Source organism: Castanea sativa, chromosome 9 (assembly GCF_040712315.1).
Source record: "Castanea sativa cultivar Marrone di Chiusa Pesio chromosome 9, ASM4071231v1".
Taxonomy (NCBI): domain Eukaryota; kingdom Viridiplantae; phylum Streptophyta; class Magnoliopsida; order Fagales; family Fagaceae; genus Castanea; species Castanea sativa.
The window spans coordinates 2,363,988-2,380,307 of NC_134021.1; the positions used below are offsets into that span (position 1 = coordinate 2,363,988).

The window sequence follows — 16,320 nt, forward strand, 5'->3', positions numbered from 1 at the left end:
TGATATTTCCTTGGGTTTTACTTTTATCGAATTTCAAAGTCCCAGCTTCTCTGAGAGACACAAATATACAAGACAAGTATACAGCTGTACGCGTGCAACGTGTAAAGAGTCAATTTACGTGGGTCTATTCAGACTCCTTGTAAAGTCTAAAAGGTCAACACCCCACGTTCTTCCCCTAAGGCCTATACAGTATACACGTTTCAACATTTCTTTTAAACAATAATGGCGGCGTTCATTTCTTTCTTTCTTTCCTTTCTGAGTTTCGGCCAAGCAACGGAGTTGTTCATTCGTCTATATATACCCCCACAACAATGTTCCAACTCACAATTTACCATAAACAAAGACGCTAAGAACTAGAAATCTTTAGCTCTGATACAGTGATATACCTTTTCTCACACACCCAAACACAAACAAACAATCACTCATATTCACTCCAAGATCTTAAAAATGCCTAGAAAAGGAATGAGGAGTATTTGCTTCAACTCCAAAACTTCATCTTTCTCTATGTCTCGATATCCTTCGCCTGCAAGAAACTCAATTTCGACAGGTACTCCTCCTCGACGCAGCTTTTCGGAGTCATTGATCGAGCAGAGCATCGAAGCGGCCACTGTTTTGATAAACAAGTGGAACCCAGAAACCTCTACTTATGCCAAAGTCACGTCTTTGTTCTTCGAGAGCAAAAGCGAAGCCATGAAATTCATCGGGTGCGTGAACGATCTTCAGAAATCCATGCACGCCATGGTCGTTGAGAACTCGACCTCGGAGAAGCTCGTGCACGCACAGAACCTTATGCAGATAGCCATGAAGAGACTCCAGAAGGAGTTCTATCAAATCCTCTCCATGAATCGAGCTCACTTGGACCCCGAATCAGTCTCCGCTCGATCCTCACGAGCCTCCACTCGATCAAGCATTTCCGATTACGACGATGACGGCTCAATCTCACACGATGATGAAGTGCGCAACGTAGGCGACTCAATCGATGAAGTTGAAGAAGTTTCTTCCATTGCCATGACTGACTTGAGATCCATAGCTGAGTGTATGATCTCTTCTGGTTACGCGAAAGAGTGTATCAGCATATACAAAATTATCAGAAAATCAATTATCGACGAAGGCATTTATCGACTTGGTGTTGAAAAAATGAGCAGTTCACAAATTAATAAGATGAACTGGGAAGTTCTCGATCGAAGAATCAAGGATTGGTTGGAGGCAGTGAAAATCTCGACGGCAACTCTTTTCAACGGAGAGAGAATCCTCTGCGACCATGTTTTCGCTTCCTCAGACTCGATCAGAGAATCTTGTTTCACTGAGATTTCCAAAGAAGGAGCTACTCTTCTCTTCGGATTCCCCGAACTCGTAGCTAAGAGCAAGAAATCTCACCCCGAGAAAATTTTCCGTGTGCTCGACATGTACACAGCGATTTCAACCAACTGGGTCGAAATCGATTCCATCTTCTCCTTCGAATCAACCGTCACCGTCCGGGCTCAAGCTCTCAACTCGCTGAACATACTCAGCGACACCGTCCGCTCAATGCTATCAGAGTTCGAGTCAACAATGCAAAAGGACTCGTCGAAGTCGAAAATCCACGGTGGCGGCGGTGTTCACACTCTGACTCTCACCACCATGAACTACCTCTCTCTCCTCGCAGATTACAGTAACATCCTCGCCGACATTTTCGCCGACTGGCCTCCGCCGCCGAGGTCATCGTTACCGGAATCCTACTTCGAATCTCGATCCACCGATGACTCTCCGGCGCCGGCGATTTCTATGCGAATGGCTTGGTTAATCCTCGTACTCCTCTGCAAACTCGACGGCAAAGTAGAACATCACAAAGACGTTTGTCTCTCGTACATATTCTTGGCCAACAACCTTAGCCACGTTGTCTCCAAAGTTCAAACCTCGAACTTGAAGTACGTTCTCGGCGAGGATTGGATCGCAAAGCACGAAGCGAAAGTGAAACTATTCGCCGCGAATTACGAGAGACTAGCGTGGGGCCCAGTGATCGCAACGCTGCCGGAAAATCCAACGGCCGCGATTACTCCACCTCAGGCGAAGGAAATTTTCAGGAAATTCAATGCGACCTTCGACGAAACTTTTAGGAAACAAAGCTCGTTTGTCGTATCGGACCCGAAACTCCGAGACGAAATGAAAGTCTCAATTGCGAGAAAGATTGTCCCAAGTTATCGGGAATTCTACGACGCTCACAGGTCTAACGTTGTTGGAGAGCGAAATGTTGGGTTAATTGTCAGATTTGCCCCTGAGGATGTGGGGAATTACTTGTCGGACCTGTTCTTGGGGAACAACAATAACTCGGGGAGTACTAGTGTTTCCTCTCTATATTCCTCGTCCCATCAACGGCATTCGCGGTCTACAGCTTAAAGGTTTTGGGCTTAGTTGGCGATTTTTTATTTTGATCGCCAGATTTTGACTTTTTTTTACCGGATTAATACATGAAGATGTACATGTTGTTCATCATCGCCACCAAAACCTAAACCTAGAATTGAAATCCATCAAATTAAAAATATTCAACATCTTGTCTTTCAAGCCATGTTAAGAATGGTAGTAAGGTCACTTTCATGCAGGGTGCAAGGTTGAAATTCTTTTAAGCATTTACGCAATGCCAATCTATTCCTCTTCCCTTGATTTACATCTACCTACACTTGATATTTTGTTGGAGAGTTTATCTAAATTATACACAAATAAATTTGTATAACGACTTAAATAAACCGCGGTAAGCTCAATATACTCAAGACTCAATACTTACTTCAAGCTCTTTTCAGTGACCCAAGATTTCATATTAACTTAGCATTTACACAATGCCAGTTTGTTCCTCTCCCCTTGATTCACATCTACCTACCCTCAATATTTTGTTGTGGAGTTTATCTAACTTGGACACAAATCAATTCGTATAACGACTTAAATAAATTGTGGTGAGCTCAGTTCATTCAAGACTCAATACTTACTTCAGGCTCTTTTCAGTGACCCAAGATTCCATATTAATTTTGGACCAGGAAACTGTCCTAAAAAGGGCCTCACAACAATATACCTCAAATTTAACTAATAAAAATACAATTAACCCTTTTAAATGAATAAAATAATTTAAAATAAATATTTCTATACACTCATCAATTATCAATACCATATAAGGGGCAAAAAAACAAGTTCTTGCTATTTGATATTATAAAAAGCAGAAGAAAAAAGATATGATTGTCTTTTCAACTTTGTCGACCTCCATGATATCACAATCCTTTTGAACTAGACATTGGTCCCAGTCTCTACTTCCATTCCACCTAGCCAAATGTGGCACATAACTATTGGACGTCTTGTCGCCATTAGAAATGAGCAACTTCAATGTAGGATGAGTCATTGTGAACTTTTAAATTTTAATGCAATTAACTTGCCGATAGCTCATTTGATTGTGTCTGGGGAACTCGAACTTTTGCTATGAATTGAAATGTTGAGTTTGCAAAGTTAAGAGGGTGTTTGGTACGTGCACTTAAAAACTGAAAACATGTGTTTATAAACATGTGTAGAAATACGTGTGGGTGAAAAAGTGTGTGAAAATACTTGTAATGTTGTTTAAAAACTGAAAGTATGTGTTTGAGTGGATGTACTAAACGAGGCCTAAAGCTGTAAAAGGTCTTTGTCTTTCAACCTTTTTCATTAGGAACACCAAAAGGGAATCACAAGTTCTTTTGGTTGGCATTGAAGGTTCATTGTCTTGAAATACTTGTACAAGCTTTTTAGATTTGATTAAATTTAAATCACCATCAGTTTTGAAATATGAGTCACAAAAATCAATACATGTACCAATTTTGATTTTGTGTACGAATTTGCAGGTTTGCATCCTTATGAAAATCATGAAGGTCCTTAAAATTTAGAAAGCGAAATTGCATGAATTAGGAAGAAAACTTGGTACCATTTGCTGTGTTATGTCACTGTAGTTGCATGGATAAAAAATGTTACATCCATAGTTTCACTTTCATACATAGTTCATAGATTTATTTGTTAGGTATATAATCTATTTGTTAGGTATATAGAGTAAAGTCATACATTGGATATTAATTGGAAGAGTGAAAGATTAATATAATATGGTTGAGCTCATACTCTTAGGCTTTGATTTTTTTAGAATTAGATGTATTTCTATATGTTATATTAATTATTCAAAGAGTCTCTCCAAATTATTCTCTCCAAAAATGGCAAGGTTATCAAGATTTCTTTCATAGTTGGAGTGAGGACGAGATGCATGTACTAGAACCCTTTCACAAATGGAATGATGTGCAACAACTATGGCAAGGTTATCAAAAATCAAAATCCCTTTCATAGTTAGAGTGGGGATCAACTACGTACGTATACGAGTACGTATACTTGGAGCTTTTTCGCAGATGGAGTGAAGATGATATATCGCATAAGACATGCCCATAAAACCTATACAAACGATTTTGGAAAAAAAATGTTCAAAGAAGGAGTATTGTAAATGGTGCTAGACAACAGTAAGGTGCAAGGTTTCCATAGAGTGAGTAGGATTTGTTCATAGCCCACATAGAGGTTTTGAAGCCCAAAGAGATGCAAAGACTCACATGTGAGAGGGAGATTGTTGACTATATACATGTGAGTAAAATTTCACATTGGATACTGATGAGAAAATTGAGTGATTAAAATAACATAGTTGAGTTTATACCTAATGGATTTAAGCCTTTTGGGTTAAGTGTGTTTTTATATGTTATATTAATTACTCAAAAAGTCTCTTCAAGATATTCTATCTATAATACTTTTTATTGCTAATTACTTATTTGTAGGCGGTAAGTGGTGGTTCAGTTGATTTGGGTGGTGGTGGGTTGTGGGCTATGGGCAGTGACAATGACATCTTGTCTTCCAAGCCATGCTGAGAATGGTAGTGAGGTCACTTTCATGCAAAGTGCAAGGTTGAAATTCTCTCAAGCATTTATGCAATGCCAGTCTATTCCTCTCCCCTTGATTCATATCTACCTACCCTTGATATTTTGTTGCAGAGTTTATCTAACTTGTACATAAATCAATTCTTATAACGACTTAAATAAACCGCAGTGAGTTCAATTCACTCAAGACTCAATGCTTACTTCAGGCTCTTTTCAGTGACCCAAGATTCCATATTAATTTTGGACTAGGAAACTATCCTAAAAAGGGCCCCACAACAATATACCTCAAATTTTACTAATAAAAATACAATTAACCTTTATAAATGAATAATATAATTTAAAATAAATATTTCTATATACTGTCATCAATTACCAATACCATATGAGGGGGCAAAAAAACAAATTATTGCTATTTGATATTAAAAAAAGAAAAAGAAATAAGATATGCTTGTCTTTTCAACTTTGTCCACCTCTATGATATCACAATCCTTTTGAACTAGACATTGGTCCCAGTCTCTACATCCATTCCACCTAGCCAAATGTGGCACATAACTATTGGACATCTCGTCGCCATTAGAAATGAGCAACTTCAATATAGGATGAGTCACTGTGAGCTTTTAAAGGCAATTAACTTGCCGATAGCTCCTTTGATTGAGTATAAGGAACTTAAACTTCTACTATAAATTGAAATGTTGAGTTTGCAAAGTTAAGGGGGTGTTTGGTATATGCATTTAAAAACTGAAAATATGTGTTTGACAACATGTGTAGAAATACGTGTGGGTAAAAAAGTGTGTGAAAATACGTGTAATATTGTTTAAAAATTGAAAATATGTATTTGAGTGGATGTACCAAACGGGGCCTAAAGCTGTAAAAGGTCTTTGTCTTTCAGCCTTTTTCATTAGGACCGCCAAAAGGAAATAACAAGTTATATATTTTGGTCGGCACTGAAGGTTCATTGTCTTGAATTACTTGTACATGCTTCTTAAATTCAATTAAATTTAAATCACCATCAGTTTTGAAATATGCGACGCATAAATCAATACATGTACTTACGAATTTTGATTTTACGTGTACGGATTCGCGGGTTTGCATCCTTATGAAAATCATGAAGGTCCTCGGAATTCAGAAAGCGAAATTGTATGAATTAGGAAGAAAACTTGGCACCATTTGTTGTGTTACGTCATTGTAGTTGCATGGGTAGAAAATGTTACATCCATAGTTTCACTTTCATACATAGTTCATAGATTTATTTGTTAGGTATATAATCTATTTGTTAGGTATATAGAGTAAAGTCATACATTGGATATTAATGGGAAGAGTGAAAGATTAATATAATATGGTTGAGCTCATACTCTTAGGCTTTGATTTTTTTAGAATTAGATGTATTTCTATATGTTATATTAACTATTCAAAGAGTCTCTCCAAAAATGGCAAGGTTATCAAGATTTCTTTCATAGTTGGAGTGAGGACAAGATACATGTACTTAGAACCATTTCACAAATGGAATGATGTGCGGCAAATATGGCAAGGTTATCAAAAATCAAAATCCCTTTCATAGTTAGAGTGGGGATTAACTAGGTACATATACGTGTACGTGTACTTGGAGCTTTTTCACAGATGGAGCGAAGATGATATATCGCACAAGAGAAGCCCATAAAACCTATACAAACAATTCTGGAAAAAAAAATGTTCAAAGGAGTATTGTAAATGGTGCTAGACAACAATAAGGTGCAAGGTTTCCATGGAGCAAGTAGGATTTGTTCAATGCCCACATAGAGGTCTTGAAGCCCAAAGAGAGGCAAAGACTCACACATGAGAGGAAGATTTTTAACTATACACATGTGAGTAAAATCTCACACTAGATACTAATGAGAAAATTGAGTGATTAAAATAACATAGTTGAGTTTATACCTAATGGACTTAAGCCTTTTGGGTTAAGTGTGTTTTTATATATTATATTAACTACTCAAGAAGTCTCTTCAAGATATTCTATCTATAGAACTTTTTATTGCTAATTACTTATTTGTAGGTGGCAGGTGTTGGTTCGATTGATCTGGGTGGTGGTGGGCTGTGGGCTACGGGTGGTGACAGTGACATCTTGTCTTCCAAGCCACGCTGAGAATGGTAGTGAGGTCACTTTCATGCAAAGTGCAAAGTTAAAATTCTCTCAAGTATATATTCCTCTCCCCTTGATTCATATCTACCTACCTTCGATATTTTGTTGTGGAGTTCATCTAACTTGTGCACAGATCGATTCGTATAACAACTCAAATAAACTGCAGTGAGCTCAATTCACTCAATACTTACTTCATGCTTTTTTCAATGACCCTAGATTCCATATTAACTTTGGACTAGGAAATTGTCCTAGAAAAGGCCCCATGACAATACACCTCAAATTTAACTAATAAAAAATACAATTAACCTTTATAAATGAATAAAATAATTTAAAATAAATATTTCTATACACTCTCATCAATTACCAATACCATATAAGGGGAAAAAAAAAAAATTCTTGCTATTTGATATTAAAAAAGAAAAAGAAAAAAGATATAATTGTCTTATCCACTTTGTCCACCTCCATTATATCATAATCCTTTTGAACTAGACATTGGTCCTAGTCTCTACTTCCATTCCAGCTAGCCAAATGTGGCACATAACTATTGGACGTCTCGTCGCCATTAGAAATGAGCAAATTCAATGTAGGACGAGTCACTTTGTTCAACCCGGCAACTTGGCAAACCCTCCTGCCGCCACCCGATCTGACAACCCCAGCGGTCGGACGTGGGTTTTGAACTCAATAACCCGACCCCACGCGGGTCGGTTGTTAGTTTTCCGCTTCAAAACCCGTGACACCCGACCTGAACCGAGCCTTTATCCTTTCCGACGAAGTATAATGAATTTCCGACATATTCGGCAAGATCGCACCTTTATCTGACGAAATCTAGGCTAGGTCTCGATGGATCCGGCCATATTTCTATCCGATCTCGAGAGATCCGGCCATGTTTCTGTCCGATCTTGACGATCCGGCTAGATCTTGATGGATTTGGCCAAATTTAGGCTAGATCTCGACGGATCTAGCCAGATTTCGGCCAAATCTTGCTGGATCTAGCCAGATTTTAGCCAGACCTCTCCAGATCCAGCGAAAAATCGTTCTCGACGATGAAACTCAATACTCGACCGATACAACCTGAAACCGACGAGACTCGAATCGGAAAATTCGACTAGATCAACGGGTCAATTTCGGGCCATATTTTCCTCCACCCAAATAATTTAGGTTGGGCCCGGGTTGGGCACAAACTCGACCCGGCCCAACCCATGGACACCCCTAACTGTGAGCTTTTAAATTTTAATGGCAATTAACTTGCCGATAGCTCCTTTGATTGTGCCCGGGGAACTCGAACTTCTACAATGAATTGAAATGTTGAGTTTGTAAAGTTAAAGTTGTAAAAGGTCTTTGTCTTTCAGCCTTTTTCATTAGGATCGCCAAAAGGAAATAACAAGTTATATATTTTGGTCGGCGTTGAAGGTTCATTGTCTTGAATTACTTGTACAACCTTCTTAAATTCGATTAAATTTAAATCACCATCAATTTTGAAATATGCATCACAGAAATCAATACATGTACCAATTTTGATTTTACGTGTACGAATTCGCGGGTTTGCATCCTTATGAAAATCATGAAGGTCATTGGAATTCAGAAAGCGAAATTGCATGAATTAGGAAGAAAACTTGGCACCATTTGTTGTGTTACGTCACTGTAGTTGCATGGGTAGAAAATGTTACATCCATAGTTTTACTTTCATACATAGTTCATGGATTTATTTGTTAGGTATATAGAGTAAAGTCATCCATTGAATATTAATGGGAAGAGTGAAAGATTAATATAATATGGTTGAGCTCATACTCTTAGGCTTTGATTTTTTTAGTTAAATGTGTTTCTATATGTTATATTAACTATTCAAAAAGTCTCTCCAAGTTATTCTCTCCAAAAGTGGCAAGATTATCAAGATTTCTTTCGTAGTTTGAGTAAGGACGAGATACATGTACTTAGAACCCTTTCACAAATGGAATGATGTGCGACAAAGGTGGTAAGGTTATCAAAAATTAAAATCCCTTTCGTAGTTGGAGTGGGGATCAACTAGGTACGTATACTTGGAGCTTTTTCACCAATGGAGCGAAGATGATATATCCCACAAGACAACCCAGAAAACCCATACAAACAATTTTGGAAAAAAAAAAATGTTCAAAGGAGTATTGTCATTAATGGTGCTAGACAACAGTGAAGTGCATGGTTTCCATGGAGTGAGTAGGACTTGTTCATAGTCCACATAGAGGTATTGAAGCCCACAAAGAGGCAGAGACTTACACATTAGAGGGAAATTGTTGACTATATACGTGTGAGTAAAATCTCACATTGAATACTAATGAGAAATTTGAGCGATTAAAATAACATAATTGAGTTCATATCCAATGGACTTAAGCCTTTTGGGTTAAGTATGTTTCTATATATTATATTAACTACTCAAGAAGTCTCTTTAAGGTGTTCTATTTATAAACCTTTTTTTAATTACTTATTTTCTGAAAGTTTATTAAAGTATTAATTAAATCTAGAAAAATAAAATGAAACTTTAAAAAGATTATAAATATGCAAATAAATTAAAAGCATAAAAGTCAAAGTAGTTGATGTCACGGAGACGCTAATCGATCACGGATGATGTATACCGTTGCAACTTGCATGTTCTCATGCTACATCGTCATATAGCACTATTAACAATACTAATTTGTTGAGTCTTTTTCCAAGATAAACCTTTTAGGCTTGCTTTGTCCTTGAGCACCTCACCACCGTGCCACACCACTTGTTAGGTAGTTAAGTCAGTTAATACATTGGAGGAGATTCCAATTGAAATGTTAACATATCATCTAAGGACACCACTTAATCCAAAAGATTAAATTTATGAGTTTTGGTTCTTAAATTAACCACTCTTGTCATTTGTATTCAATCTGAGATTTCACTCACATGTGTATATCTAACAATATGAGATAATATATATATATATATATATATATATATATATATATATATATATATATATATGAGTGTGTAAGTGTTTATTTTATGGATTTAAAAATTATTGATATATTTATCTTGATCACCTTAATTTTTTATTTTTTATTATTTTTGTCTCTAGGCTAACCACTTAATCCTATTGAAATAATCAATCTGAAGTTGGTTTTTATAAATTCTAATATTGAAAATTTTCTTTCTACATAAAAAATTGTCAAAGTATTGTCAGTAAAATTTCTGTAAGCGATACATACAATAAGGAAACAAACTAATTTTGATTATATAATCAAGAATTGTTAAAATACATATTTGAATATGTTTGCAATTGATTTCATTATTATATTTCTATTTTAGTAGTATTTCATTATCTTCTAACTCTTTATTTATATATATATATATATATATATATATATATATATATATATGAATCTCTTATATATTTGTAAGATTTTCATTTAAATTATTCATTAAATTATTTATATTGCTAATAAAAAATTTATCAAGAAATCCAATTTAAGATTCAGTTAATTTGACTAAATTCAAATCAAATATGTTGTTTTTGGGAAGTTAACGGCAAACCGCTTGACCGCGGTGAACGGAATAGCCAAACTGACAGGAAATGATAGTTGCGGTACAAATTAATTGAAAAGAATGAAACTTTAAAAAAGAAATTGGAAACATGTCAAACAAAGAAAGAGTAATTTGTGATTTAGCATAAGTTTTAAGTGTAGTTTATTTGAGCTTTTGTTAGTTTTAGTTAATAGTGTTCACTAAGAAGTCAATTAAATTAAAATATTTAGAAGTTTTAAGTTTTAACTAAAAGTAATTGAAATTTAAGGTTTGAATTAATAATACCTCTAAATTATGGGGAATTATATTACCCATCCTTAATTCTACCTAATGACCTTTAAAAACAAACTTCATCAAGATCAGGCTACTTGCTTTGTCTATAATCGATGAAAAAATTGGGACAACTAAACAGGAAAGAAATTGAACGAAAATTTTCTATTATACATGTGATCTTATCAGTATTTACAATGAGTCATAACCAGACATTTTGATTTAAAACCTAAACGAGGAGCACATGTTGATGTGAGACATGTGACCAACATGCAGAAATAGCCATTAAAAAGAAGTCATTGAGATCTGATCCCAGATAAGATCATAATCGTTTTCTAGAAGAATAGGTCTAACAGACTTGCCAAGACCAAGACCATTTTAGTTTTTGTTTAGTTTTATTTATTTATAAAGAAACAAGCTTCCACACAAGGGAAAAAGAATATGAGATTCTAACACATACAAAATATAAACAAACGTGTTAGTTCAATTAGCAATTCCTATTATTTTCAATAGAAGTGTCCAATAATCAAATTTTGCCTCTCCAATGTATCAAATTATTAAATAAATAAATAAATAAACAAAAGCTTCTAAAATAATCTAATAGACTTTATATTACGAACAAATTTTTTTTGGGGGCGAATGGACTGAAATCAATGTTATCATTATGGGATTGAACATCAATGTTATCATTATCAAAAAAAATATATCATTATGGAATTGCACAAATGGCCAAAAGGAATAAATCTAGTTCTCTCTCTCTCTCTCTCGGTTCTAAGAAGCAAACAAATATTAGAGAATTTATTTATATTTGTTCATCCCATTTATTTGAATTCCTAAATGAACTAGCATTATGGATTTGACAATGGAGCTCAGTTCATTATTATCTAAATAGAACAATACTATCAATGAAATTAAAAAAAAGACAATGATATGTATGAATGTGGAATTACACATTGGTCTAAACGCATCTGGAAAATAATCACCAACCAGACTATTATGTATACCTAGCTAGGCTGGAGGTTCATCATAGGTAATAATTTTCCATGGCAGAAGAACTCATGAGTCACGCATATATATCAGCCGTCAAATAGGACCGTGAAAGTTTCCGGAGATAAATAAACGAGAAATGAATGCAATGCATTTGATTAAAAAAAGACTCAAAAAGTCCATAAATCCGATATCACACAGCTTCTAAAGGTTCACACAAATATGGGATAGAAGCAAATTGTGGCAAGCTCAATGAGTCAAACACGAGCATAGAAATAAGTCATGGTGGTTGATGGTCCTGGAACAAGAAAACAACACAATTAATGCCCAGTTGCACACAGAAGATAAAGTCCATTAATTGGGCGACTAAAATTTTACTTTCTATTGCCAGGTTCACGTACTTTATTTACAGGGTCACAACCATACGTAAAATGACACGGTTGAATTGGAATTGGTCCTGCATGGTTTATAAAACCGAGTAGATTTTGTCTTGCTTGGGGTTTTACTTTTACTGTTATACTCCGTAAAATACTCATGTTTATACAAAGTTTTATAGATAAATATTTTATCTATATTATTTATAAAAGAATTTCTATCTTTATATCGGACTTTTTATGCGATTTAGAAATATTTTTAAATTTTATCTTTAATAAAGAAAAATTTTGAAAATAATTTAGTAAAAATATATCTTCAACTTCATTTAAAATACGTACAAAATATGACACTCTCTTTTTAATTCATGTCTTCAAAATAAACTTATCCAGTTTTTTTTTTAAAAAAATTAAAATTATGACGCTAAACTAGAAAAAAAATATCCTATTGCACGCGCAAAACACGTGTAATGAGGCTAGCATAAAATAAGAAAATTATCAAATCAGCATTATTTATTTGCATTTTCTACTATTTGTATTAAACATTTTAATATTAATATTTTTATTAAAATTAAAAAAAGTCCTTATCTCTGATGAACTTTCTAATTTCTATAACTGAAATTATTAGACCCTAAGGACTATAAGTTGTACTTGCGTATGTGTATGTATGTGTGGGGGGCAAAAAGATCCTGATGGGAACGTGGGCCTTTTGGGCCGTGTTAAAGAAGGCCGACCTGATCCTGGGTTTAGAAATTGTTAGTACTATGGGTCGGCCCATACGCCGAGGATCCAGCCGAGGGTGACCTTATCCTCGGATGAACATTGAAGAACTCGGGATTTCATAGTAAAGATTAGGGGATGACATGGTTAAGGCCAATGGTTAAAAGGGGTGAACCCTAGAACGCCCCAGAAGCACCGGTGTTGAAGAAATGTCAAAGATAAAGGCTGCTACCTCCACATTAAAAACCCTGCACCTACCACCCCCGGCCGCATTTATGGGGAAGTGACACTTGAACGATTAGAAGAGAAACTTAGGATTACTATTCAAAGGCACCAGAAGGGAAATATCTAGGCTAAGGGGAGGTGGGGCAACACGTGTACAAAGTGTTCAAAAGAGGGGTATTTAAGGAGAAACTCGAAATAGAAAAGGGGGACCTTTTGTAACCTAAAAAGAAAGAAAAGACTAAGAAAGGGATATAATATAAGAACGAGTCTCGGCTTACGTCGAGGAGGCCAATTTACAATATTCCTTATTGTTTTCAAGTATTCGAAATCCTTAGTTTGTCATTTAATCCCCACATACTTCTAACTTGGGTTTCAAGCCCACACTCTACAAATTCATATTGTTTAAGGCTCATTGGGCACGGGCCCGTAACATTCTTGGGACAGTGCAATTGTGCACTTACAATTGGCGCCGTCTGGGGAATCTAGTCTAGAAGAGGTAGGGATATTATGGCAGCTTAGGCTCTCACCATGCGAGTCACAAGGATCACAACCGGAAGATCATTTCCAACGTCTTGAACATCGTAGGGATCGTGAGGGAAGCGTCCATACGTAATACCCGGGGGCTAGCCATACTCGTGGAGGGGGTAGCACTACCCGTGATGAGGGTTCTAAATCCATGCAGAGGGAAATCAATCGTTTGAAGAGGAAGTTACGCCGCGCAAAGCGTAAGGTTTCCCCGTCCTCGTCTAGTTCTTCCTCAGAGAAGGATAGGGAAGTTGGGTACAGTTCAAGGTCATGTTCCCCCACCAGCGCAACATCCTCCGGTGAGGAGGACGACCGGCCAACCCCGTACGTAAGAAGCTTCGTTCTAGGGGCCTAGGCAACGATACCATGAGTAGGGCGTTGCACCAACTCTCTAAATCTCCGTTTTCACGGAGGATTGAAGGGAGGCTTCCCGGGGAGGTTCACCCGGCCCACCTTTACCATCTATAATGGTCGGATCGATCCCCGGTGGAGCATGTGAGTCACTTGACCAAAGGATGGCGGTGCACTCTCACAACGAGACTTTGATGTGTAAAGTCTTCCCCTCCAACTTGGGACTGTGTGGCTATGAGATGGTTTAACGGTCTCAAATCGGGATCTGTAGGGTCATTTGGGGAGCTAACTAGGGCATTTGCTTCGCGGTTCATTACGTGTAGCGAGTCCCTCGGCCATTGGACTCGTTGCTATCCATGGTCATGAAGGAAGGGGAGACAACCGAAAGCATACTCCGACGGATCGGGAGATGTTTAATGAAATAGACGGCGACTTTGATGAGGTGGCGCTTAATACCTTTAAGGTGGGCCTCCCTACCGATCACGACCTCGAGAAAGTCTTTGACGAAAAAGCCCGTCCGCAAGTGTACGCCGTCTTATGGATCGTATTGATGAATATAAGAGGGTAGAGGAAGACCAAAGGCAACGGGGGAAAGGAAAGGAGAAGGTTATCCGCCGAGAGAAGGGATTTCCGGTCGGACGGATATCACAACAAGCCGAGGAGGGATTACTTCGGACAATCCGGCCTCGCGGCACCTGGCCGTAAATACTGTGTTCGAGAACCAAGGCATCAGCGGTTATTAGAAAAAGTTCGTAAAGAGCCCTTCTTCGATGGCCGAGGCAAGATGGCGGGGACCTGCTAGAAGAAATCAAAACCTTTTCCGTCGGTACCATCGGGATGTGGGCCACACTACCGAGAGCCGTCGGACCCTGTGGAACCATCTAGAGCGGCTCGTCGGTGAGGGAAAGTTAAAGCGGCACTTGTGTCGGTCCACCGGGCAGGTCGGTCAAGTTGGTTCAAACAATCGGAGGAACAAGTTCATCTCGGCCGGCATTGGGAACAATTAATGTTATCTTCGCCGCACCCGGTAGGACCGGCTCAGTCCCACTAGGGTTATGGCGGTTTCCCATCCGCAAAGCCGAGGATGTGGGTAAGCGAGCCGAAGAGATTAAAGAGCACTTTAGCTGTCTTGGGTTTCTCCTAGGTGGATAACGTAGGGACTATCCAGCCCAATGCCGATGCTCGTGTGGTTACCCTGAGGATAGGGAATTTTTATGTGATAAGGGTGATGATAGATCGGGGCGGCGGTGCATATCATGTACCCTGATCTATTTAAAGGGCTAAGATTGGAGTTGGAAGATTTAACCCCTTATGACTCCCGCTTATAAGCTTCGAAGGAAGGGCCGTTATGCCGAAGGGACGGATCCGTTTACCCGTTCAATCCGGCACCGAAACGGTTGAGGTAGATTTCATTGTGGTTGACGCGTACTCTCCATATACAGCCATCCTCGCCGAGGCCATGGTTGCACGCCTTGGGAGCTGTCTCCTCTACCTTACATGTTAAGGTGAAATTCCCCTCGGGGGAGCATGTTGAGGAAATCCTCGGCGGCCCAGTAGTGGCTAGGCAATGCATATCGGGCTGCGGTGCTTCGTCGTCGAAATTGAGTCATCAACCTTGCCCATCCAGAGTCATAGCAATTAACGGCTCGGAGGCACCTGGAGCGATGACAGGAGACGAGGCTATTTGTGAGGAGTTAGAGAAGTTTGTAATAACGGATGATCCGAGAGAGGTTTTTCCAAGTTGGCATACTTTTGCCACACCAAGAGAAGATGGAGTTGTTTAAATTTCTGAAATTTAAATTAGATGTTTTTGCGTGGGACCCCTATGGGGCTCCAGGCGTAGATCCGAAATTTATTTTTCATAGTTTAAACGTCAATCTTGCCATTGTTCGAGGAGACGGCCACCTCGGCGATCTTCCCGAGAACATTCTAAAGCTGTGAAGGAAGAGGTTCTTAAACTCAAAAGGGCGGGGGCTATCAAAGAGGTTTTCTACCCCGAATGGTTGGCTCATCTTGTTGTTGTTAAGAAGAAGAACGGCAAGTGGAGAGTATGTGTGGACTTTACTGATCTGAACAAGGCCTGTCCTAAAGATTCGTTCACAATGCCACGGATTGATCAACTGGTAGATGCTACTTGTTGGACATCCCCTCGGATGAGTTTCTTGGACGCCTTCCGGGGTTACCACCAAATTCCCTTGGCGTTAGAGGATCGAGGAGAAGACCGTTTCATTACTCCAACCGGGAACTATCATTATAAGGTCGTATGCCATTTGGATTAAAAAATGTCGGGGCTACTTATCAAAGAATGATGACCCGAATGTTTGAACAAGAAGTGGGGAAA

The 16,320-nt window shown here is 38.1% G+C and overlaps 1 protein-coding gene across 1 annotated transcript; it reads left to right on the top strand.

The window, feature by feature from the left end:
- The first annotated feature begins 340 nt into the window (after positions 1-340).
- On the top strand, positions 341-2,726 carry LOC142610840 (exocyst complex component EXO70H1-like). Its single transcript, XM_075782786.1, has one exon. The coding sequence runs from the start codon at positions 448-450 to the stop codon at positions 2,374-2,376; it is 1,929 nt and encodes a 642-aa protein (XP_075638901.1). The 5' UTR covers positions 341-447; the 3' UTR covers positions 2,377-2,726.
- The last annotated feature ends 13,594 nt before the right edge of the window (positions 2,727-16,320 follow it).